General features: G+C 42.0%; 1 protein-coding gene across 2 annotated transcripts; it reads right to left on the bottom strand.

The window, feature by feature from the left end:
• Positions 1–120: 120 nt before the first annotated feature.
• Positions 121–25,559, bottom strand: adamts14 (ADAM metallopeptidase with thrombospondin type 1 motif, 14). 2 transcript variants are annotated; one of them, XM_077626270.1, is made up of 23 exons: positions 25,110–25,559; positions 24,067–24,120; positions 23,562–23,956; positions 17,466–17,619; positions 16,334–16,530; positions 13,888–13,971; positions 12,932–13,088; positions 9,764–9,869; positions 8,945–9,088; positions 8,738–8,870; positions 8,548–8,661; positions 7,746–7,894; positions 7,129–7,301; positions 6,786–6,919; positions 5,743–5,866; positions 5,561–5,641; positions 4,739–4,902; positions 4,442–4,607; positions 3,178–3,310; positions 2,786–2,993; positions 2,210–2,342; positions 2,029–2,127; positions 121–1,931 (listed from the first exon to the last, which is right to left on the bottom strand). In XM_077626270.1, exons 1-23 carry the CDS (start codon positions 25,186–25,188, stop codon positions 1,480–1,482), a joined length of 3,633 nt encoding a protein of 1,210 aa, XP_077482396.1. In that variant the 5' UTR covers positions 25,189–25,559; the 3' UTR covers positions 121–1,479. The 2 variants fall into 2 exon arrangements, with proteins under 2 accessions (XP_077482396.1, XP_077482397.1); XM_077626271.1 differs by having other exon boundaries at positions 12,941–13,088.

The following is a 25,559-nucleotide window of genomic DNA, read 5'->3' as shown; positions in this document are numbered from 1 at the left end:
GAAAGTTCATTTTTGCCTTGATTTAAATCAATACTTCCACGGTTTGCATTCAATTTGACTCATTCATTTAGCCAATTTATACTCAATTTAGTCCTACAATTTAAAAAACACATTCACATTGAAAAGGAACATCTTATTCAAAAACCTTATTTGAAAAAGGACTCATTATCATATTATATCACAAAATTGCTGGATGTCTCTCACAATTTCAGAATGACTTTGTGTATTGTGTGTTCATTTCTATCCAAAAGACATTAACAACGATTTTTTTAATAAAAAGAAACTTAAATAATAGTCCCAAACAGCACATCAATAAAAAAACACTTCATTTCTTTTATGACAGGTTTTTACTGTTCTCCGTACCACTTAAAAATTCAATAAATATTAACATTTAAAGCTTTTCAACAACGTATATACAATAACTATACAATAAAACATGGCATAATACACTGTAGAGTCGTACTATAAGTAACACACACTCCCCTCTCATTATTTTTGTTAATGACTTTTTTCTAACCTAACACGGTAATTTACAATATATACATCATTAACAGAAAAAGATTGGTTACACATGAAATATCATACTGACATTCATTTCAACAGTTTGTTTTTTTCAATGTCGGTTTGAAACATAAGTGAGTGTTTTTTTTTTTTTTTTTAAGCACCAGGGAAAAAGAAGTTTTGACCCTTCCTGTCCTGTTCACACGCAAATGCCTAAGTTTTTATAGACTTGCGGACTGATTTAATAGCACCAAATTACACATCTATAGGTCTATTCAACCCTTGTCGTCTGAAATGGAAATTCTTCTCAAGATCTAGTTTAACATTTTAGCGGTCTGGCGAAAACCTCTCAGATGAAGTGAGTCTTAAATAGATCTCATCGTTAATCTAGCAGTGTAGTGAGGAAGTTCAAGATCTACAGTAGTTAGTGTGGGAAGTCAAGGACTAGTAATGACCCCAAAGTCTATTGTGGAGAGACTAGACTAGCAGTCCATTGTGGCTGGTCAAGGTTTGAAGGACAATCTGTCCATCGTCCAGTTGGCATGAGTCTAATGTGGAACCCGACCTAAATTGGCAGCTTTGCATTGAGTAAGGAAAAAAAAGAATGACTTGTTTTCCATAATTCCATAATTGGCGTGGACAAGACGCCACAGCTGAGCTCCCACATGTTCACAACACAAGTTCACTAGTAGTTCTGCTGCACTTGGGGTTTAAACAACAACTGTACACAGAAACAAAAATGGATGAAGCAATGCAGTCGTCACATTTTGAACGCTGTTCGTTTTGACAGCACCGAGGATAGAATGACCCCAAGTCGGTCACGCTTTTGAAGGTTGGATGAGGTAACCATCACTGGTCTGGAGAAAAAACCTTTGTAAATACAACAACAACAAAAAATGACAAAAGCAGCATGACAGTCAGTCTTTCCATATGCCGCATTTTTTGAGATGATGTGGCGCCACCGCCAGGTACTGCTGTTCATCGATGGCTGGAGTCCCTCTCGGATCCTAAATGGTCCCTTTTTGATTTTGTGGCGAGTGGTCCTAAAGTGCTGTCGGGTCTGTGCTTCTTGAAAGAGGCGTCGCCTGGAGGTAGAAGAAGCCTTGGGACGGCTGACGGGGAGTTGGTGGTGGGCACCATGGTGGTGAGTGCTCGCTGGGTGGGACGCGGTCGTCTGGTGACGCTTTTAGTGGTTTGTGTTGGATTCAGAGAGGCGGTGGGTTGTGGAGACTCGAGGGGGGCAACGTGGGAATCGGTCGGGGTCTTGGTTCTCATGGACGCCTTAACCGTAGTGGACAGTTCTGGGGATGCCGTGGCTAGGTTCTTGTTGCAAGACTCGCAACAAAGCTTGTTATATCCAGGGATGGAACAGTAGCGGGCGAGAACTTCCATTTGACAGAAAATTGATTTATCACCCTGGCATGCCTCATCTGAGAAAATCATAAAAAGAGGTTAGACAGGCTTTTAGCCGCTGTTGGTGTCAGCAGAGATTGTTCAAATTATGATGTGAATGAAAGATCTTCTTACTCAACATGATTGGAAGCACAGGATGGCCAGGCTCCCTTTGGTCTACAGCTTCATCCTTTATGGTGACGTTCTCCCTACCAACAGGGGAAGCCGCTTGTCCTAGAGCGGCAAATGCAATGTTATTAGTTTCAGATTAAACAAATCCAAATGCTTATATTATATCTGTGGAAGCTCAAAGTACCTGGACATGCAGCAGCTGGCTTGCAAATTAGCACCGTCTCGGGTTTGTCACCCTCACATTGTCCTGCGGTGTTGTCGCTGGCCTTGCACACCACTTGTCTTTGCTGGATACCTTCGCCGCAGGTCACAGAACACTGCAGAGACGGTTCAACACAAGGATATTACACACAAGAGTAAATTAATGCATTGAATAAGGACCCTAACCTTCATCTCAATCTCATATTTTTCTCAAAACCAGAAATGGTAGGAATATTTTTCTCAAAACCAGAAATGATAGGAATAGTGTACCAGTCGTGCTTTTTGTACTCCGGGGCAAGATAAGCTCTAATTTTAAAAAAGGAGGGTATGGGGTGAGATGGTTTGCTTCCATCACCACCTAAAGGCACCGCCTTGAAGCATGATTGCGGCAAATGTTTGAAGTGTCCAAGATCAATGTATCACTTAATGAGCAGCTTTCAAAGCTTGTCCATTGGGTGAGGCTAGGAAAATCCTGATGAGCCTGATGATTGTTAAAAGACCCAGATAGGCATGTTCAAAAAAACCTTAGACTGGGAGAGTGGATGGCCTTCCTTCTTACCTGAGACCATGCACCCGTCCTCCACTGGGCGGGGCACGCCGTGTGATTGCAAGCCCTCTTGGGCTCTGGCCGGTTCTCGGTGCAGTGTTTGCTGTGGACGGGCCGGTTGGTGCCGTTATGAAGGGCCTGCATGCACTGCACCGCCCTCGTCTGGTAGCCCTGCTTTCCGCACGTCTTGCTGCAAGGACTCCACTGGTCCACGACCCATCTGAAGAACAAGCGACATTCTTGGAACACGGTGACTAGCCGATGCTGACTTGAACTTTGCAAATTTGTTGTATTTGGGGTTGCATTAACACACGGATTTGGCCTGCTTTTTCCATTGGGAAAATACACCAGGATTTTTGACGTATTGAAAAGGTCTACACTTCCACGTAATAACCACAACTTACGAGGGTTGGCTGCACTCTTGGACATTGCAGCGTTTGCGTATAGGTTTGGGCTTCTTGTTAGTATCGCAAAAGTTGCGATGCACCAAACGGCTGTCGCTTTTCCTCCTGCATCCGTATTTGGTGTATTGTATTCCTGTGGGGAGGGAGGGGGGTTACACAAATTTAATTCATGAGTCTTTTGGTGAAATTTTATGGAGAAAATATATATATTTGGACTTTTGAGATGCTGGGATTATTTATTTTTACTAGTGAAACTTATGAGGATTTACTTTTTGGGTTCTTGGGAAATGGAGTTAAAGTTGTATAGTGCCTTTCAACCATTAAGGCACTTAAAGTTTTTTGTTTTTTTTGTATATTCTCATTACCTACAATAAGGGGTTCAGTATTTTGGTCAAGGATACTTAGACAAGGTCACCTGGGCAGGGAATTGAACCCACAGTTACTGTACCACTGAGTCAAACACCCCCCAAAAAACCCTCTTATGCAACAGATAATGAAAAAAAGTTATTCATCATTATATATAAATATATATATATATATTTTAAATGAATAAATTGTTGGTCTCCTTGTTCCCTGTCTTCTCCTTGTTGCTTTCAATAGGCTCCAGTACCCCCGCGTCCTTCGTGAGAATAATAATAGAATAGAAAATGATTCAAATGAAACTTTAAAAGAAGGTTATCAAAAGAAAGATAACAATAAAATGATTAATAACAGAAATACACTGGTTATGGCCCCTAACAAGATTTCTTTTCATTTTTTTCATAACATTTAAATTACTAGGAGGGTTTACAAGTCATTTTTCAGCTTGCACACCTTTGGGGAATTTAAAATAATCTTTTGAGGACCAGGTGGGCTATACGGTAGACTTAATTTAACATGTGCAATTTTCGGGATATTTATGTCATTTTGACCTGTATAACTTTTTCATAGCACTCATACATTAACATACACAACCTCTGAGGGATTTACAGTACTCTTATTTTAACCTTGCAATTTGGGGGCTGCAGGGGATTTACGGTAATCTTACTATAACATTGGCTGTTTTTAAAATAGTCATACGTTGACTGACGAAATGTCTGGAGGATTTACAGTACTTATTTTAGGGCTACAATTTGGTAGGGATTTATGGTCGTCTCATATTAACTTACAGAGATTTTGGTTTATTTGCTGTAGTCTGTATGGTAAACCAGACCGCAATAGGCTTCACTGGAAAATCCCTGAAATGGTGGATTTGGGTGCCTTTCTTCAAAATTCTGTTACTGACCTCCACCACAGGGTTTGGAGCACTGCGACCAGCTCTTCAGCGCCCACTCGTACGAATCTAACTCGGCCAAAAGAACGTTGTTGTTGGTGATAAGAGGCAGGAGGTCCTCGTGGATGATGTATTTGTACGTTAAGCTAATCTTGGCATCTTCTTCCTGAGGAATGACCTGTAAATTGTCGACAATTATTAACAGAGGTATCAAAAAAAGGAAGTGCTGTATTTTCTGGACTATAAGTCGCAGGAGAGGAATTATAGTCGGAAAAATACGGTAAATAACATAGAATGAATTGCACTGACCAGCACTAAGATGCCTTCATGCAGAGGACCAGATGTTCGCAGGGTCTCCTTGCCGTTCTCGAGGGTGTAGTTCCACTGTAAACCGTTCTCGATGAAGGTTTTGGACTCCGCGTCTTCAGTTTTGGCGTTGAGGATGAAGTTGCCAGTCACTTGATTCTTCACCGCTGTGAGGAATAAAATGACATCCTCGTTGTTGTTGAACATGGACTGAATATATTGGATAAGGATAGAAATCTATCAAAGTTAAATATTTAAAACTTTAAACTTTGAATTCTTTAAAGGGCAAGTGACTATTTTCGGTAAGACTAATAATAATATAAATGGATCTCATAAAAGAACTGGCATCCACATACATGGTCATCACATTTTGGGTCAAGTAACACAATACAATAGTATTATTATTTAGTCTACAGTTGGTCCAACATGACCCAAAATGGGATCACATGTAGATGAGACATCATAATTGTACTTAATCATATTTTTTATCCTTTGCTTAATTATTTATCATTGAAATAATATTACGTTTTTATTTTTTTCTCCCCATTTTTCCTACACCTTTCGTGTCCCATTTTCTTGCCCACCTAATAAGCGAGATAGGATGACGTGGTTAGTGACCTTTCAAAAATAAAAAGCAATTATACCCTAATAAGAGGTGCACCAATGAAATGAAAAGTGGATCAGCAGGTTGTCTTTGCCATTTTTCCATTACAATCCTTCGTCCAATCTTGCAGATTTTTTTTAATTATACCAATCCTGCTTTATCCAATTCAGTACATTATTTTAAAGAAAAAAACAAAACAAAAACCCTGACATTTTTCTCACCAATGAAATGAGGGGACGTGACGTTCTCCTCGATGACGATGTGGCGGGCGCCCGTCGGAATGTCGAACATTTTCAGCATTCCTACAAAAATGGCGAATGTTCACTGCCATCCCTCTTAGTTCAAAAGGACTGGACGCCCGTCGCCCATTGTGGCGGTCAAAGCGTTAACGTCAAGGGATTACCGTTCTTTTTGGGGGTCTTGGTGAGCGTCAGCTTGACGGTGCGACAGTGCGAATTGTCGCCTTCGCATACGCCACATTTGTCCTCCTCCTTGTACGAGCCCACCTCCTTGTCGCAGCCGACGTGCTGAAATAAAAGGTCGAGAGCACACGGGATTAGAGTATAGACAGCAAGTCGGGGGTCACCGTGGGAAAATATATCAACAATGATGGCGCACGGCTCGTGTCAAAACAGTCTGGTGGGTGTCAATACTGAAAGTGTAGACCAAATAATAAACTTGCTGGTGGTGATGATTGGGAAACATGAAGGAGATTTTTTTACTCTCTTGAGAAAATCCAATCATACACTGGCAAACAACCCAGTTTTTTAACGTGTGTATTTTTGTTGAAAGTCTCAAATGAACTTTTGAAAACTTAGAAGACCTTTTTTGAAACAATTGAGAATAGAATTCAATGCCAGTTTTGGGGATCATTTCTTGGCGGTGGCAATAAAATGAAGAAATCCTGTTCAATGATATGTAATTTCATTTAAAATATTCAGGTTGGGATAGGAGGGAAATAATTATTATTATCTGCCGCTTGAAGACTTTTTTGACAACAATTAAAGAAAATACGATGTTAAGAGTTATCAGATTATATTTAGATTATTTTTAAGTTTTTTGAGTTTAGTTCTTTTTAAAGACGTTTGATCAACATTAGTATGTGTTAGATTTTTTAAGACCCTGCGGAAACACTTTCACAATGATAAAAAACAAACTAATTATTTGGAATTAATGAATAAATAATATTAGTTCCTACAGATTTCAACAAGTGAACATTTAAACTTAGAATGGCATTTAATGCCATTTTCACAGCCAAGTTCAAAATGAACTACAACCGTCCAGGCAACAATAAGTCCGCAATTAAATGATCAATTTAATCAGCTCTGAGACCAAAAAATTAAATTCGGGCACCAAGTATTGATGTGTATACCTACTAAATGTCATTTTGGTCTTTTATATGAGATTCTGGCATATGATATACTTCAGTTTTATGGTAGTACGTACCAGACACTCCCCCCTGGCGCACACGCTGAAGTGGTCCGCGTAGCTGCAACGGGTTCCATCGTGCATCACCTGGTTCATGAAGACCACCTCACCCGTTTCCTTGGATCGACAGCTCAGCTCGCACTTGCGACTCTCTGACCACAAAAATAATAACAGGCGGGTCAGTCGCACTTGTGGTTTTGCTTAGTGATGTTCCGATCTGATACTTGGTATCGGCGTCCGATACAACTATTTTTGGAGTATCGGATTTGGTCACAAGATCAGATCCGATCCAGAAGTCGTGTGTTTTAGTACCATTATGCTGTTAGGCTGACATCCCTAGTTTCGCTTGCTTGTCTCTTACCGTCCTCGTGCTCGTGAGGAAGCCAGGTGTGCTTCTTATTGTTGTGGTACTTGTTGCTCCTCTGGAGGCACTGCTGAGCGCGGAAGTCCTCGTAAGGGCCGGTGCATTCTTCCGTGTTGCACATTTGGTAATCGAAGCCCGATCCGGGGCACTCGCGACCGCCGTAGGCCGGCCTGATTTAGAAAATTAAAAGGTACATGTATGCGTTAGGGATGTCAAAGGCATCCAGTCCATTTTGTCTAGGATTGGATGATCACTAGCAGCCCCCCGGTTAAATTGGATTGAACGTCTATGCCTGTCAATGGCAGTGAAACATGATCACTCAATGGTAGCCATGCCGGTTCAAATGGATTTGCTGTCTGATGAGTCAATCCATGCAAAAAACTTGTTAAAACAATCAGTTTTTTTCCACTATTGAAGAGGGCGAGGCTGATCTTGAAATTTAATATGACTATAATACTATAATAAAATTGAATTTGAAAATTTTACCTAGTTCTTTTTGAAAAAAAAAGTCTAAATTTCTCCCTCAAACTTTTCCAAAGTCAGCTGTTTCATTTGATAAGAAAACTAGATAGCTAAAAATCTTTTTTTTAAAGAGTTAATACAAGTCCACTCACGGGGGGTTGGTGCACTGGCGGCTGCGGGAGCGGACGCCACCCCCGCACGTTCGCGAACACGAGCCGGACTTGGACCATGAGCTCCAACTGCCGTCGTGGCCTTGTGGCTCCTGGCTGGACTGCCAGATGCAGTGACCTTTAAAACACCACTTCATACACAAAAGGGAAAGAGCTATTTTCAGCTTCTGAATACACACACAGGATTCTAAAGCAAGGAATAGTTTTGAGAAAAGAATGCGTGAGAGCTGCTTGTCTGCACGCCAGAACGACAAAAGAAGGGCTGCTTGTACTTGAGGTGGTTTGATCAAAAGGAAGAAGTCTTTCACATTTTCACTTTTGTTCAAGGGGATTCGCAGATGTTGTCTTTTTTTCTTGCAATCAAAATTGATGGCTGATGTTTTTCACAGTGAAAAAAACAAATAGTTGAATCAATAGATATTTTGAAATACTTTTTTCTTCAAGGTTTTGTTTTCTTGCTTTAATACTTCAAATAAAAAAATATCCTGATTTTACCAAGGTTATTAAATAAAATGACGGAGTGTTTACAGCGGTTAGAACATCCGTCTCACAGTTCTGAGATCGAGGGTTCAACTCCCAGTGGATATTCTCCCTGGGCTTGCATGGGTTTTCTTCCAGTGCTTTCAATTGCTTATATGTGCCAATACACACTCTATATGTACATATTTTCCTTGTATATATTTTATGTTATTTCAGACCAAAATGAATAAAAATAAAACTGTAGCTTTAAGACATTTTGATGTGGAAAAAAAGTGGCATGTCATATTTTACAACATTCCCCCACCTTTCCGGGACCGCATTCTGTTCCGTCCACTGGGGGTCCTTTTTTGGTTTTGCAGAAGTACTGGTTGTCCGGGTGGCTGCACCAAAGCTGCTTGCAGGGGTCGTACGTGCGGAACTGGAGAACCCAATCAGAATTTCAAACACTTTCCAGTTGGGGCGGCACTTTCCTCGGGGTGCTATTGGGTACTTACGGCCGTGCACATCTTGTAGCCCACGCCGAAGTCGAAGCGGCACTGCTCGTCCATGGAATAATTGATCCCGGGGAGCTCGGGGAGTTTGGGCCACTTGTGCTCAAAGGGGTCGTCCAGCAGGCAGTCGTACGAGCTGGGGGGGGCGGAACGAAGCCATTTGGGGTTAACTGGCATCGCGTGTCGCGTGAACGGAAAGTCGGGACGTACTGGATGTAGCGGCTGAGCTCCTGCTTGCTGCAGCGTGACCAATGGTAGCGGTGGAAGGCGGCCTGCACCAGCGGCGCCATGATGCTGCCCATGCTGGTCTCGTCGGCGCAGCGGTTGCCCTGCCCGTCGTGCTCCATTCCCAGCCTGCGACAAATAGTGCATTCATATTATTATCATAATGACGAATGCTTCAACACACGAAATTTTCAGGTTTTGAAAGCCTTTGATATGCAAATTACTGTTCCAAGATGCGAAATAAAAGATCCAAGTTACGAAATCGCCCAAAACGGAAATACATTGATTGGATTGGATTGGATAACTTTATTCAGCCCGTATTCGGGAAATTTCGTTGTCACAGTAGCAAAAGGGTGAGGATGCAGAAATAGGAAAGGCATTTTAGACATAAATAGATAGGTAATAAGTAAGTCAATAAATAAATACATGAATAAATATATAAATAAATAAGCGTGTTGCCGAAATTCTTTATTTTATTTTGAAATGGTCGCAGTATTGTTGCGTTCTGCTTGACAAACTCCCTACACTGCAGGCAGCGATCGCCCAGATTTTTTAAAAGGAGACCATGAAGACTTGGGTGATTCTAATAAGATTTTAAATACCTTACCATTTTGGACAGATTTTCAAAAGCAGATGGACACCTGAAAATGACATTTTTCCAAATTTGACGCAAGGGCCCAGTTTTGGTTCAAGAGGTGACAAATATCCAAATTGAATTTGGACGTGTGTCGGCGTCAGTGACACAGAAAGCTGGTCATTCACTGCGATTTCAAATGAATGGCGCCTTAATCAAGATGCACTCACACGTGTCCGGTCTCGTGGGCGACCACAAAGGCGGAGGAGAAGCCGTCCTCGTGGTTGAGGGTGCAGCTCCTCAGCGGGTGGCACATGCCGGTCACCGGAGCGTAACCTGGGCAACGGGACACACCAACAAAGCACTCGGATTCAACGGACTGGACGACCGAGCTTAATTATTGCGCCGAATAGCGCCCGCCGTCGTCATTATGAGCCCCGGTAACCAAGGAAATTTCATCTTAATACTTTGATATGCTATTGACCTTCTGAAAGATAGGACAGGAACAAATTTTAATTTTTCACAAAAGCAGTGCACATCATTTGAAATGACTATTCAATATGCAATATGCCCATTTGTCATTTATTTTACTCTTGAAAGATCAAATGCATTCTAATCTGAAAATAAAAATTCTACTAACATTATTTCATTTTAAATTGAGGGGAATCAGTTTGTCGCCTTAGAATAATTGACAGGATAATTTCTATTTAACTATATTTCTTTTGTCGCTGCCAATCCAATTTAAAATTCAGTGTAAAATAGTTTGAAAAATGTTTCTTAAATGTTCCATTTCTACATGAATAAAACAAGAGCGGTACTTGGTGAGCCCAATTTAATCCCCGACACTTAGAAAGCAAATGCATTCATGCTCGCCACACATAAAGCTGTGTCAGCCTCCACTTAATCTTGACCCAAACAAAAGCCGCGCCATTGTGCCCAAACAGTTCCAAACATGGCAAAAGCCAAGCGCGAGCACGTCAATCAACTCGATCAAGAGGTGTGCAGTGATGCCGCTTCTGAGGTGTTTTTGGCAAGCAGGTCAAAAGCAGAAAGCATAAAAAAAAGAGACAAGGAAAAAAAAAGCGGCATTCATCTGGACAGACTTTGCGGCGCGCGTGATGCCAATGCAATATCTTTTATCCGGCGGGCGGATAAAAAGATTCTGGCGAGATATGGACATCTTCCTTTTGCATGTGAAAACGGCATTATGATGCAGCAGCTGCGACAAAGTCTCCAATTCATTCGCCCCTTTACCGTCCAATCGCTTGAACGGTACACGGTCGATTGGTCACCGGTCTTTTGGTCGCCGATCTTTTGGTCGCCGGTCTTTTGGTCGCCCGGAAGGTAAGTGATAATTACCATTTAAATCGTTGCTCAAATTTCCCTAAATACAAACTGCGAATTACTATTTAGTCATACTTAATGCCTTATTAATTATTAGGCTAAAGAAAAGCTCCAAATTTCCCGGACTTTTATTGTTTTTTGTTGGAGAACTTGTTAAGACCCTGACTGACGTACCTTCTTAAAGGGACAACGCATGTACATACAAACTCTTATACACGTCGGCTCAGTGAAACTGCTCATGGCCATTGTTGGCTTTTATTGATGCGTAGACCGTGTTGTTTTACCTTGTTTTGTTGCCGGTCTTTTGGTCGTCGGTCTTTTGGTCGCCGGTCTTTTGGTCGCCCGTTGTCGCGGTCGGGGCGACCAAAAGACCGGCGACCAATTGACCGCACACGGCTTGAACGTTTGGTTCTTCATTTTGAGAGTTCAGTATGTCCTCTGTAGAATGTTTTCTAAGAACAATCAAGGCGCCAGCCATATCTAAAGTTTCTTGGGAATTACATAAATCATCCTTATTTTTTATTTGAGCAAAGAAGCTCCCCTCCCTCAAGTTAAACTTTGACAAGGCAGTGCAATGTCTACCTAGTGAGGAGCAGACCCCCCTTTTGCCGGCACCATCCTTTTCTCCCCAAAATAACGTCCCGGTGGCCCGTGTTGTTGTGATCACAACATGGCCGTCGCCGGGGAGACGGCGGCCAGTCAGGTAAAAGCCGGGCTCGCCTTGAAAATGGGTCACGTGCGCTTGGAAAGATCACGACAAGTTCAGCGGGAAGGCGTTGAACTTGAGCACAGAGGAAGTTTTGTTGTTGCCGGGCAGACTTTGGAACGCGTGTGATGTGATTTGAAAAAATACAAAACTGATTGGAAATTAAGCAGAAAATGACCACAAAGTTGCGGCGCACAGCTGAAAGTTGAGATTTAACTCAGTGGCGGTGAAATTTGAGCGCTCGCTGCCGGCCATCCCTGTTGAGACGTATTAGTCGTTGATCACCGTCCATGAGTTAATGAGCCCGTGAAAAATAACTGATTTTTCACTCCATGCCAAAAACGTCCCTGGACAATCCATTTTTTTTCACTGTTGAAGGGGGCGAAGTCCGGAAGGTTCCGGAGGGACGCTCTCTTCATTGACCTTTCGCTAAAAAGGGATTTGGGTAAAATAGTGGATTTAAAGCCGTTAAGAAAAATATTGCCATTGCCATCATTAGGAAATATTTCGTTTTACTATCAAATCAATTCAGGGAAAAATGCATCATAAAGAAAAGAATGTATCATTTTGAAAGGAAAAAGTTGCTTATTTCTGGAGTTAAATTAAATGTTTACTATTTTGAAGATGCATTTTTTTCAGGTAGTTTTTTCAGGATAAATTTGATATTTTTTTGTTGTTTTTTTGACAGTCATTTGGAAATGTATGTATTATTGTGGATGAAATTTGTGTGTTTACACGAGTAAAAATGAAATAAGGTTAGATATTTAAATAAATAAATAAATCATTGAAATGTATGTATTATTGTGGATGAAATTAGTGTGTTTACACGAGTAAAAATGAAAGAAGCTTAGATTTTTAACTAAAAACAAAAACATCATTTTAGAGATAAAAGGTGTGTTTTGGGTGAATAAATACAAAGATTGACCATGTATCATTTGTGAAGAAATAAAAAAGTTGTTTTTTTTCTTGGTGAAAAGGATTCAAATATTTGGGGGGTTAAAAAAAGTCACATTCGTATTCAAACCAGAAATAAATACATTTCTGAATGAAACGTGAATGAATTCCCGTTTTTTAGCATGTATGTATAATAAGTTAATTTCTGGGGGATCTAACTAGGTATAATGTTTCATAGGTATAATGTGGTGTGATTTCAAAAGAAATAGTTTAGCGTTTTGGGATAAAGTTATAGATTTGTATCTGACTTTCAATTTGTCTTCTTAGCGAAAGGTCAATGGGCGAGCGCGTCCCCCGTGGACCTTACCTCCACTTGATGCCGACCCCCTTGTGAACGGAAGCAGAATTCAGCAGTCAGTCTGCACAGGCCTCGATCGAGAGGAGAATACAGTACCTTGCATACCTGCGGGACCAAAATCTTGCCTTGTGAGGAAGATGGCGTGGTCGTGGTACTCGGCGTGGTCGGGGTCGCCGCGCTGCTGCGTGTTGGCCCACCGGCACACCTGCTCCAGGCTGCGCGATGGGTTGCCACGCTCGATCAGGCTGATGGACTGCGGGAGGGGAGGTTGATATATAATTAGTGGATGGATGGAGGTAATATTTAATTAACGGTTAAACTCAGTTGATTCTATTTTTAACCAGAAAATACAGTTTTGCTCTCCTATGGGGTTGATTTGGGGGCATTTTAGGATCACTTCCTTGTAAACTCTATGGCACTAAAAAAATAGCACTCAATGCTACCATGAAAAAAAATCTGGGGGTTGAAGCAGTGTATTTTGGGGTTCATTTTATAAATGTTGTATCCGTATATCCATTTTATTTGTATTCCTTAATTATTTTAATGGCATAACTGTAGCTTTTATTTACATGGCATTCATTTTTATATGTATTTATATTTGAGAAGAAAAATCGGAAAAAGTGAAGACGGCTTGTCAGGCCTTAGCGAGTGAATGAAGGGGGGGGATGGGGAGGTGTTCGACAGGTTGGAGCTCATCACAGTTTCGCGCTGGGTAAACAAACGGTGTTCTGCTTTGACAACGGGCAGCACAGCGCTTGCACGTGTTTCTTTTAACTCATTCACCGCCGTCCGTTTTGCGCAAGGATGTTCTAATAACGATAATAATTCGGGTTGTCCGATTGTATTTTAAGAGGCACTCCACGCGATCATCAGTGTCAGTCTGCAGCTGTCGTAAAGTTAAAATTAGGATTATGACAGCGTCATTAACACTTTGGAGGGATTTGAAGGGGCAGATTGTATCAACACCAACCATCATTTTCATGATGCAAAATTAGATTAGATTAGAACTTTATTTCATCGCAATCCCCAAATGATTTATTGCTTGTCTTTACCTGTCGATACCCGACCATGATCATGCGCACCAGGACGATGTTGATGTTGGTTCCCAAAGACTCGTCGTGGTAGATTTCGTCAACCTGCAAGTCGGAAGAAAAATCTTTTTGAGTCTTAAATTTGAGATATTTTTTTATACAGACTATAGACATTCAATTTGAACCGTCTAAGAACTTTATTGACCTGTTAGGACCTCGCGTGTTGGGCAAGGTCCAGCTGACCCAGAAACACGTCAGCTGCTCCCGCGGATTTCCAAAGCTGAGGTATGCGTGACGAGCGCCGTCGCCATTCCGACCCGTTATGAAGTTAACGAGTTTTATTTTGGACAAAAGGTCACTCGCTCAGCTTTGTGGTGCGTAGTGAACGAATGAAACGGAGGTTTCTTCGCGTGACCCAGAGTCTAGCACACGGCATGACCTGACTGGAAAACTGTAGCGTGTGCGGGGTGAAAATACTTTTCCAGGTTTTAAGGGGGTGACATCTAGACGGGCGTCCGGGTTCGCTCAATTTCGGTCCTGTTGCGTGATTTGTGGAGGGTCTTAAAGTGCACTACTGCCAACCATGACCGGACGTTTGGTCGTCGGACGTTTGGTCGCCGGACGATTGGTCGCCCGGACGTTTGGTCGCCCGGACGTTTGGTCGCCGGACGTTTGGTGGCCGGACGTTTGGTCGCCCGGGTGAATATAATTTTGAGAGCTGGTTTCAACAGTAGATATTTAAATATTAAACTCTCTCTCTCATGAATATAATTTTGAGAGCTGGTTTCAACAGTAAACTCTCTGTCATGTTGTCAAACGTCCGGCGACCAAACGTACGGCGACCAAACGTCCAGGCGACCAAACGTCCGGCGACCAAACGTCCGGCGACCAAACGTCCGGCGACCAAACGTCCGAGTACCCTGCCAACAGCAGGGTTGGAAATAGAGGCGTGTAAAATCGTGTTTCTTTTAAATTACCACTTTGCCAATGTGTTTCTTTGGACAAATACACAATATTGTCCAATACTGCAAAGTTTGTCACGATTCCATTCAATTTAAGGACTTTCAATTGGTGCACCTGAAGCAGGGTGGTCCGAACTTTTTCAGAATCGGGTAATAAAAAAAGATCAGGATTTGAAAATGTGTATATTTTTCATGTATAAACTCACTGGTTGCCATTGGCAACACTAGACAAATCCAATCCAACTGACATGTTTACCTATTGGTTTCATTTACAGCAGCCGATCTTGTGACAAATTCAGATATCTTCCAAAATATCTCTATCGGCCAGTTTGAACTGGGGTTTTAAAAAGATTGGACGCCTACCGCCGTGAATAAACAGCCAATAAATGAGGGAAGCACTGCAAAACGTAAAGCTTCAGTTGCCTATTGGTTTTTTTGTTTCCACCTTACAGGATGCAAGTTCATGTTAAGTCCTCAGGGGCCATAATTGCAAAGCCAGGAGGAACACACATGTACAAACACACAAATTCAACTGCAAATGAGGGAAGCAGCTGTCGGCCCCACGACGCAGCGCCGCGTCTAGTGGACGGAACAACGCGGCCGTTGTGCGGTCGGGCACCTCGCGGGCCACCTTGGCCTCGCGCAGACAGGATGTTCAGTAATCTATCCCTCAGGGGAGAGAGAGTTCCTCCAGGTGGTACAAGGCACTTTGTGGACAACCAGGAGAAGAAGGGGAGGCTTTTAGTGGGCGTGGCTTGGGTGGTTTATCAGATAACGCCAGGCTCTCCCTCATATTTGCAGTTTTAGATAGTATTTTTTTAGTCATTATTTTTTTCAGATTTCTTAAAATGTTTATTTTTCATTTTTTTTCATTGTTTTATTTATTTTTGGGGGGTCATTTTACCAGGAAGGGCTGTCGCTATATGGAAGTTGGTTATGTTTATATACTGTACAGTTGACCCCCACCTTTGGATTTTTTTCAGAATTTTTCAATAAAAAAATTAAAAAAATCTTTCCAACTTTTTTTAGGGTAAGGGTTTTATTTTATTTTTTTAAGTTTGGAAGAATTTAAAAAGAACATTCCAAAGCACTTTCCCTTTAAGTCAATTATCTCATCCCTGGCTCCCAATATTTAAAAATATTAAGGGATTTTCCTTCTAATTAGGCGGGATCATGAATAAGTCATGACAATAAAAGTATGAATTTTTGTCATTCCACTCCATTCTCCCACCCACCTGCCAGTCAACTCTTTAATTGGGCCGGCGCAGCTTACCAGACCACCGTGCGGGCTCTGGGTGGTAACTGTTACCGAGTGAAACCAGCGCCCTGTGAAAATCTGACTTGAGGGATTTGGGACACATAAGTAGATTACGGTGGAAGGAGCTGCTCGAGTCCGTAATGAATGAGCTGAAGATTTAATCCATAAACAGTACGGAAAAAATAGCGCAGGTCTGCTGGAAAAAAATGACACCCGACACCCGAGGAACCCGACGCCCCCGACTTACGATGTTCATGAGGGTCAGCACGTAGTTCTGGACGTGCTCTTTGCCGTGGAATCGCACCACCGAGTCGTCCACGGCGAGCAGAACCTCGATGTTGTAGTCGTCCGGCTTGGCGTGACGACGCCGGCGGTCCCTTTCTGGTACTTGCTGGCCGAGCAGGTCCGCGGCGGCGGGAAGGTCCGCGATTCCAAAGTCGGACACTGTGAGAGTATGAAGGAAGCCATCTTTAATTGCGACAAAACAAGTTATCAAAGAGGCGTGGATTGAAAATTGATATGACAAAGTAATCATAAACTGCATGAAATTGCTTGCTGGTCTGCTTGGGCGTATTGCTACTTTTTTCAAGCAATTTTCTCTGTGCATTATTCATTCAATCAGGGTTCAATTTTACACAAACCTGGCCAGAAATAGGAAGTGTTAGAGTTTTCCATTTCATGTGATGAACTTAAATAGATGAATGATATTGAAAATTGGCAATCAAAGCCATTTGGGGTTATTTTATTCCACTACATAATGATTACAAGGCGAAAAATTCTGATGTTTCTGGCTAACTTTGTTTTTCAATTTCATTCATTCATTTTCTGAACCGCTTATCCTCACAAGGTTCATGGAGGGTGCTGGAGCCTATCCCAGCTAACTACAGAGACCCTGAATCAGTGGACAGCCAATGGCAGTGTTTTTGATTTGAAGTTGAAAATTGATCAAGAGAATTCATTTGACTTGCTTTTTTAATCAATCTGAATGTCAAAGATGGAGTATTTGTTACTGTTTACGGTACATGTGTCAAAGTGGCGGCCCGAGGGCCAAATCTGGCCTGCCGCATCATTTTGTGTGGCCCGGGAAAGTAAATCATGAGTGCCGACTTTCTGTTTTAGGATCAAATTAAAATGAAGAGTATAGATGCATATTAAATTTCCTGATTTTCCCCCTTTTAAATCAATAATTGTAATTTTTAATCATTTTTTTCAGTTTTTAGTTCTAGAATCATTTTGTAAAATATAAAAATATAAAAAAAGCTCAAATAAACATTGTTTTAGATCTATAAAAACTGAATATTCAGGGCTTTTAATCCAGTTCTGGATGGATTTGACGTCTATCCCCGTCAACGGCACTCAATAACGACCATCGGCCTAACCTTCATTACGTAGCTCCCCACCACGTTGCGTTTTCCGTTTGACATCCGAACGGCGGTACACCACGTGCACGCGCCCCTTATCCTCCACGTCCCGCCGTCCCTTCTCGAGGGGCTCGATGAAGAATTCGCCGGCGTCGGTGCGGATCAAGCCTGCCTGAAAAGAAAAGAAAAAGGAACAAAAAAAAACACTTTCAAACAAATGTGCACTCTCTCCCTCCTCTCTAGTTGGAAGAGCTAGTAATTAGAGCAGAGGGCAAATGGCTGGAAGATGTCGAGGTTTTGAGGGTTAGCGAAGGGGGCAATGACGCAGGTAGACATACTTTGTTATTTTGGAATGTCTGTTCTCATTCCAGCTGTACATTCTACAGTCTTTGTACTTTAAATGCCAGATGACAGAAAGGACTTCAATTTGACAAACACTACAATCTTTCAATCCTGATTTAATTTGGGGTAAATTAACTTCGAGTTGACTCGCTGACACTTTAACGCCATTAATTTCAATTGCGACTTAACATCAGGGTCATGCAAAAAGAAGTTAAACCTTATGCAAAATGTGAAAAAAGTTTGCTTAGACTAACATTATAAGACAGAATAAATTGAATGTCAGTCCATTTCAGTGATAGGTCGAACAATGAAGCCGTCGTAGTGCATCACTTGCCAATGAAAGGTAATTTTCTTCAGTTGGTCACATTTTACAGAATGACAAAAAAGACTCAGACTAGAATAATCGGTTTTTGAGCTGTTATCGGAGAAAAATTTTTATTTCTTTACCTCAGAAATGCCCTGTTGTAATAATGAAAAGTTTCAAATAACTTAGTTTATCCATTCATTATTCATCACCAACTGCCTTTGGCGTTATTTTTGCCGATTGTTAAACATACTCAAAAGACCAAATAATGCCTCATTCCTTCTTTTCCACTGTTTTTGCATCTCCTTCCAGCTGACACATTCAATTTGATTTCCTTTCTGCCATCTGCATAGAGAAGTGAATCAGATATTTTCCAATTGACATTGTCTCTCTCTTGTTCAATCTGCTCACACACAATGGGGTCCCATTAGTCACCCACATTTTATTTAGTCATTTTTGGATTAAAACCCAGACAAAGACGCTCGTTTCCTGTCTCCAATCATTTTTTTTCTGTTAGCTCATCGGTTCAATGTAGCACGACGCTGGTCCCATCATTACCAGCACCCCTGGGAAGTTTCCTCCCCCGTCAATTCCGGATGCTTGGAGTACACAGGTGGGGGTTTTGTCTGAGAAGGTCGCACAAGCAGGCGACCGCAACCACCCCCCTCCCACCTATGAGAAAATACATCGGCGAACGAGTTTTGGAATGGTTTCACAAAAGCCTCCGGGTGCGGAGAAACAGCTGCGATGAGAAAATTCTTGATCATTACATCATAGTCTTGCTCACACCTGAATCTAACCTAGCGCGTTACTTGGGATCATCGTTTTTAAATTGCCAATGCCAGAATATAACAATGAGGAACATTGTGAGAAAAAAAGAATCTGTTGTTTTAGGTCTGACATCTGTTTTAAAATAATACTTGGCTGCTGGATTCAACTCAGATGTCCATTTTTTTTCCTGCTTGATTACTCATTGTCTTTCCTACAAGCCACATCCTTTGTAAAAAAAAATTAAAGTCTTAAATAAGCAGCATAGTTGTTGTTTTTTCCTAAATTGTCTGTTTACATCTGTTGCAGCACCCTTTGTGTTCAGATTTCAGATGCTTAGTTTTGATGGGTAACCCTTAACACAAAAGCTTTTTCCCATTTTACATCAGCATTAATTCATTGTAAATGTCAGTATTTGCTCTTTTAAGCAAACACGTGAAGTCTAGTTCTTTAAATATATATATATATATATATATATATATATATATATATATATATATATATATATATATATATATATATATATATATATATATATATATTAAATTTCTTGACAGAAATAAGTTCAAATCAGGTCTCAAATGTAAAATATGAAAAATTGTTCCTCACAGTAATTCAAAGATGACTTTTTCCTATTCTGCGATGGCACGTTATGGTCTATACACTTCACAAAAAGCAGCCAAACAACTCGGCAAGCTTCCACAATATCCTCATATCTGACAGCTCACTCCAAAAGCTCGGCAGACAACCTTCACCAGAAAGCAAACCAAGAACGATGGCCCCCAGAAAGGCATTATTTTCCTCTGAAGATGCCTGACAAAAACTGGGTTGGAGGAAATGCCAAGTGAGACTTCCTCTGCATTTCATCAGTGAGATGGAAAGCGAGGCAACATCTGGAGAGTGGAGCAGAGCGTAAACACAACCAGACGTACATAAGTCTGCTTTGCTTGTCAGGGTTTGGGGGAGGATAAAAAAAATAAAAAAAAGCGTGAGGACTCTGCAATAACCAACACCATGAAAAATATACCCTTAGCAGCTCAAATTTGAGAGCAAAATACAAGAAAATAGGTGCACTCTGCGATAAATGGACAGTACGCGCACACACTTGGACTCACCGAAATACGAGCAATTAGGTGCACTCTGGGATAAATGGACTGTACACGCACACACTCCCCCGCGCACTAAATTCCACACAGTGCTACGAACCGCTCTGAAGACTGACATTTACAGTGTGTAATTTCAGATAAAACACACACAAGGCAAACTGGTGGGAAGTTGGATTTGAACTCAACTTAACTCACAGGCTAACATTGACCGAAACAAACAATCAACTTCCTCGCATCTCGCCGAGGTGTCGACAAATTTGTTGACGAGATGCACTCATTGCTTGGGACAAACATCCAGTCTCATGGAAGTGGGAGAGTTATATTCATTTAAAAAAAATCCAATTGCTACTTATTATTTACAAAAACATTTTTGGTGAGTAAAATATGGCTATATTCCTAAATAATATTTAAATTGTACAAGGTTATTATTGATGTTTTTTTATGTGTCACAGCTGTAGATGCAGTAGAGGTTTTATAGCCATAAAATAGTTTTTGAGGGTTGGATTGATTCCGATAGAAGGCGCTACAAGAAAATGCACGGACCGCCACTGATTATATGATTGATTACTGTAGATCAGGGAAAGGGAAACTATGGCTCAGGAGCCATAGTTGGCTTTTTTGATGGGTGCATATGGCTCTGATGTCAAATATGGAAAGCGCTGGTGAACGAGCGGACCAATAGGAGCGTCTTGTCGACACTGTGGCGTCAACGCTACCGTTATCACTGCTTTAATCATCGTTAGACTCTTCCTCATGCATATGCTCATTGACATAACAATGTTGTCAAAAGAATTCCTGTCAAGGGACATTTTGGACTTTAAAAGTGGTAAAATGATTTTAAAAAGCAGATATTTTGATGTATTTTGACATTAAAATTCTGATTATGGCGCTCAAGGAATAACATTTGAAAATGCTCTGCAATTGACTGGAAATCAGTTCTCTTTTTCCCATCATTTTTTTTTGCATTGATTTCAACAAAGGCCTACAATTTGACAGCTGCAATTTCTAGTCAGCATGCTTGTTGTTACTAGGAGCTCCGGTCCTCCTTTTAACCAGCCCGCACACAAATAGACATCTCGCCACCATCATTAGCCCCCCCGCCGGTGTTCCCGTCACGCGTGTCACTCCGCCATCCACTAATAGAAGCCCTTGTGCTATTCACAGCACATATAGCTAGGAAGTCAATAATTGTGATAAGAGAATGGAGCCGTCGCAAATGGGAAGTCGCATCTAGGATGCAATCTTTCATCGCAGATCTTGTCGGGAAGTCGGAATGTGCGGTGAAAAAATTGGTCGCTTGGAAAATGAAACACCTATGGAATCCAAATAAAGCGATAGACACCTAAGCCAAAATAATACTCACATTATGTACACTAGAACAAGTACAGGCAAAAAAAAAAGATTGTTGACCGTTTCATTGTTTGACAATATTTGAGCCATTTTGCCAAGACATAAGATTGGAGATTCTTATTGTGGAATTCGTGATAAAATCTGAGAAACTGCCCAAACTTGATATGGGCCAGTTCTTAGCCTTTAAACCTTAAACCACAAAGAAGTTAAAGTTTTAAACTGACCACAATGAAGTGATTGTTTCTGAGGTGAGAGTTTACTTGCAGGAAAACATGGCCCGCATTGCATCGGAATGGCGTCCTTTCATTTGAAAGACAGTGACGGGCTTGGTCTGTCTAAATTTGCCCTGGTATTTACTGGCAACCAGACTATTGTTTGTCTATTTACAAAGGCGGTGCTAAAAATAGACTTACGAGCAATCCATTGTTTGTCATTACGTGGCATGAACATTCACCAGCTGCCAATCTATCTTCTCTCAATATGTGCACTCCAACTGACTGCCGACCAGTTTGCCGATATGTGTCCTGACATTAACTGGTGACCATTCCATTGTTTCTCATCTGGCAAAAACACCAACTGACTACCAAAGCATTGTTTGTATAAACGTGTCCTGACATCGATTGACAAACAATCCATTCGTTATCATCTCTGATATTGACCGGCGACCAGTCTGTTGTTTGTCCATACATGCTTTGATATTGACTCAGCAGCAATCCATCTTTTGCCACTACGTGCCACCATCATGACCCTGTCCACGACCAGCCAATCGTTTGACAAGATCCACCATGACAAACACTCGCTCGCGATATAAGCACGGCGGAAAAAGTTCCCGAAGACCCCGGGTGCCCTGACTTTTGCACGCCATCCTGTTTGTTCTCCGCTATCTCCTTTCCATAGGCGTAGTACAATGCCTTCTATCTCAGCATAGGAGAAGCCCTCAAAATAACTGAAGTGCGCTTCAGATCTGAAGAGGCCCGCATTCCTCCCTTTTCATCACGCCTCCCTCCGCATGTCAAGCAGACTAAATAATTTACTGGCGAGCGCATCGCGACACCCCCTGCGTGCACGGGCAGGTCTGTGTTTGTGTTGGCGCGGAGGTGCTGTTGGTAGATGCGCGGAAGTGTGACTCAGGCCTCAAAGGAGGGGGATTTAAAATGTTTGTATTTTAAAGTATAAACTCATTGACAGTAAAATACAGTCCAGTTTGACTAGAGGGGGGGTTCGATCACAGTCAGTCCCTCCAGTCAAACTGGATTGCACGTGAGAGGTCGCAAGCAGGAGATACAACGGGGCGGGGAAACGACAGGTGAACTCGATGGGCAAGGACAGGTCACACAAAAAACTAAAAACTTGACCAACCCAATGTGTAACATTATATTTGCTACACTGGTGAAACAAACTTTGCAGGCTAACTCATTGCTGCTATTACCAACATTAGACGTCCAATCCATTTAAATGATTTTAAGAAAAAAAAACATGCTCTCTCCCAAAACTGGTCGGCGGCACTAATTAGCAAGGTCATCAATTATTCTCATCAATTTATTCACCACCCACTGTTAGCAAAGTCAATTATTGTAGGAACCTTATCTAGATCTGATTGGGGTACTAATTATCGTAATTAGACTGCCACTCCACGTAATTAAAAATCTTGTCAGAATAGATCATTAATGAGAACGCTTCCTTAGGCATTAAATTGCAAATGTTTAGTTGTTCAGCATCAACATGCGCTAACATGCACCAACACCATTTTTTGGTTGGAATTGACCTCTGCTATTCATTTTAGACTGGAAAAGTACTGATGAGTGAAACTAGGCGTGCGAGTAGAAAGAAAAGAATGGTGATGCTTTGCAAATCTGGTAACTAAATGCTCCTTTAAATTGGCAATTTTTGGACCCTACAACATGCATTGTAACCAATATTCATTCATTTTCCGTACCGATTATCCTCACTAGGGTGCTGGAGTCTATACTAGCCAAGTGCACATTGTGAGTGTGAATGGTTGTCTGTCTCTATGTATGCCATACAGCTGATTGGCGACCAATCTCGGGTTTCGTTCGCCTTTTGCCCAAGGTCAAGTACGGAAGATGTGGGAATTAATTTAAATGGAAGGAATTGAAGACGTATATGGTGAAACTCGGTGCCTTTTTAAGAGACTGAATCAAGATGAGTCAAAATCGAAGATTGAGATGAAATTCAAACCAAATCTTGACGTAACCCGGTGGACACGGGAAGATGGATTCTTACCAGTCCGTCGCAGTTGCTGATGGCCACGGTGGCGTGCGGCTTTTCGCTCACGTCTCCGGTGAACACGCAGTCGGCGTGCACCCGCTCCTCGGACTGGGCCCGAAAGTCCTCCTGCCACTCTAGCGAGGCCCCGGGGGCCACCAGCCTCCGGTTGGCCCTCAGCCTCAGGTGCAGCTCTTCGCCGAAGACGGTCACGTTGAAGAATAAGAGCTCGGACCCGGAGCCGGATTCCGCCGAGGGCGTGTCGCGGGCGCCCCTCCTATCCCTCGTCCGCCTCCTCCTACCGCTACTTCCTTCATCGTCCATTGACAGCACGTGAGAGGTGAAGCGGCCCCGGGAATCGGTGCTGAAGGGGACCACCAGGCCATAGTCGCTTAATTTGCCGGAGAGTTTTTCTGAAGGAAGGCATCAAAATTCATCATCAACGTCAAAGCTATTCCTGAAACGGAACATTTTTCAGTTTCGTTGTCTGCGTCCATCATTGATTTGCATTGAAATGGCTTACCATGCGTCCCCGCGGCAAAAGAATGCACCAGTGTTTCCGCACCCATCGCTGGACCTGCACCCAAATGTATTCGGTTACTCACGTTGCGTGACTTACGGCCCCGTTCCCTGTTGCTTAACTCTTTAGCTGCCACAGACATCCAACCCATTCGAAACTGGCAACGCATAAGTTAACGGACAACTTCCAGTGGCGCCATTGTGACCCAAGGCAAGTTGCTTAAGTGGTATTAAGTTAGTTTCATCACAATATTAATGATATTTCTCAATAGTACAGACTCTGCCGTGATTCGATTTGATTCAAGGGCCTTTGATGAATACAATGCAATAGTATTTACAAAATTAGTTACATTGCAACTCACACTATAAAGCCATTTTGATCATTGTTGGTATTTTTGGTTGTTGAAACATTTGTTTGAAAACCACTCCAAAATGTCGATCAATGCTTTACATTTCAATGTATTTACTTAACTAATTGATGAATCGATCCAGTTTGATGGATTGTTTAACCATAATATAAGTACACACATAAATCAAAATAAAACTATATCAAGGAATCATATTTTTTTTAGAAAAGTGTACCCAAAAAGCATTGTTTGCAACTTCAATTGACCAACTTTCCTTCTCTTCAGATGCTATGATACAACCAGGATCTCCAAGCAGATCCCATAAACAAGAAAAAATTATATTTCTTGAACCAACTTGCTAACAAAAATAACAAAGCCTCACTAACTTCCGATTAAGCCTTGGATCTGCACCCTTCTGTGACCAGCTCCAATTCAACTTTTCCAGCAACAACCACTCTAAGTGATGTGAACTCATCAACCAACCAACCCAGCCAAATAGTATCCTTCCACTTTTGACACTCTTCCAAGGCCTGTTCTTCACTTAGCCATCCATTTGCAATGCTGCTGTGATGACAGATCTGCATCAGCATTCAATTTTCCTTTCTTTTCCTCTTTTTTTCCTACACAACTTCACTGAGCAGCCCAGACAACCTCCAAAAAAATGCAAACTTGATAAAAAAAATAAAAAAAATCCACTCACCATATGTCCCTGCAGCACCAGAAAACTCCAATAAAAGTTGGCTGAGTGAGAAGCACATTAGAAAATGCCTGCACCCCATATCGGAGTTTTGAAGCTCCACTTTCCCTCTATTTTCGTTTAATCTGAGCGTGCGCGCTCGTCCAAGTCGATCCCCGGCTCGGAGGCGGCTCGTCCCGGCGCGCGACTCCGCCAACTTCGCGCAGTCTCTCGGCCTTTGCTGAGCGCCACTCGGCGACGCTGGGCCATCCGTGTGAGGGGGAAAGGGGGGGGCCCGCGGAGGGATGACGACAACCGGGCCCGCTGCAAGCCGACGACCGGGCAAGCAGAAAAAAGCAGCTCGCTTCCTTCCTTCTAAAATCCGCCTTTTGGGCTTCTCAACTTTTGGAGCAAATTCACAGGCGGAACATCTGCAAGTCGCTCGAGCGCTCGCCGCTGTGCGCTTGCGTGCTG

Source organism: Stigmatopora argus, chromosome 18 (assembly GCF_051989625.1).
Source record: "Stigmatopora argus isolate UIUO_Sarg chromosome 18, RoL_Sarg_1.0, whole genome shotgun sequence".
Classification (NCBI taxonomy): domain Eukaryota; kingdom Metazoa; phylum Chordata; class Actinopteri; order Syngnathiformes; family Syngnathidae; genus Stigmatopora; species Stigmatopora argus.
Note: the sequence above shows the minus strand (reverse complement) of the source record. Positions and strands in the feature narration are given on the sequence as shown.

Bases quoted from the DNA above. Each gene is read 5' to 3' on its own strand.
- adamts14 (XM_077626270.1), bottom strand. From the start codon at position 25,188: ATGGGGTGCAGGCATTTTCTAATGTGCTTCTCACTCAGCCAACTTTTA. The intron at 6,920-7,128 runs GTAAGAGACAAG...TTTTGTGGTCAG, and splicing joins TCCTCACGAGCACGAGGACG to AGAGTCGCAAGTGCGAGCTG. The intron at 4,608-4,738 runs GTCAGTGCAATT...GACAATTTACAG, and splicing joins ATGAAGGCATCTTAGTGCTG to GTCATTCCTCAGGAAGAAGA.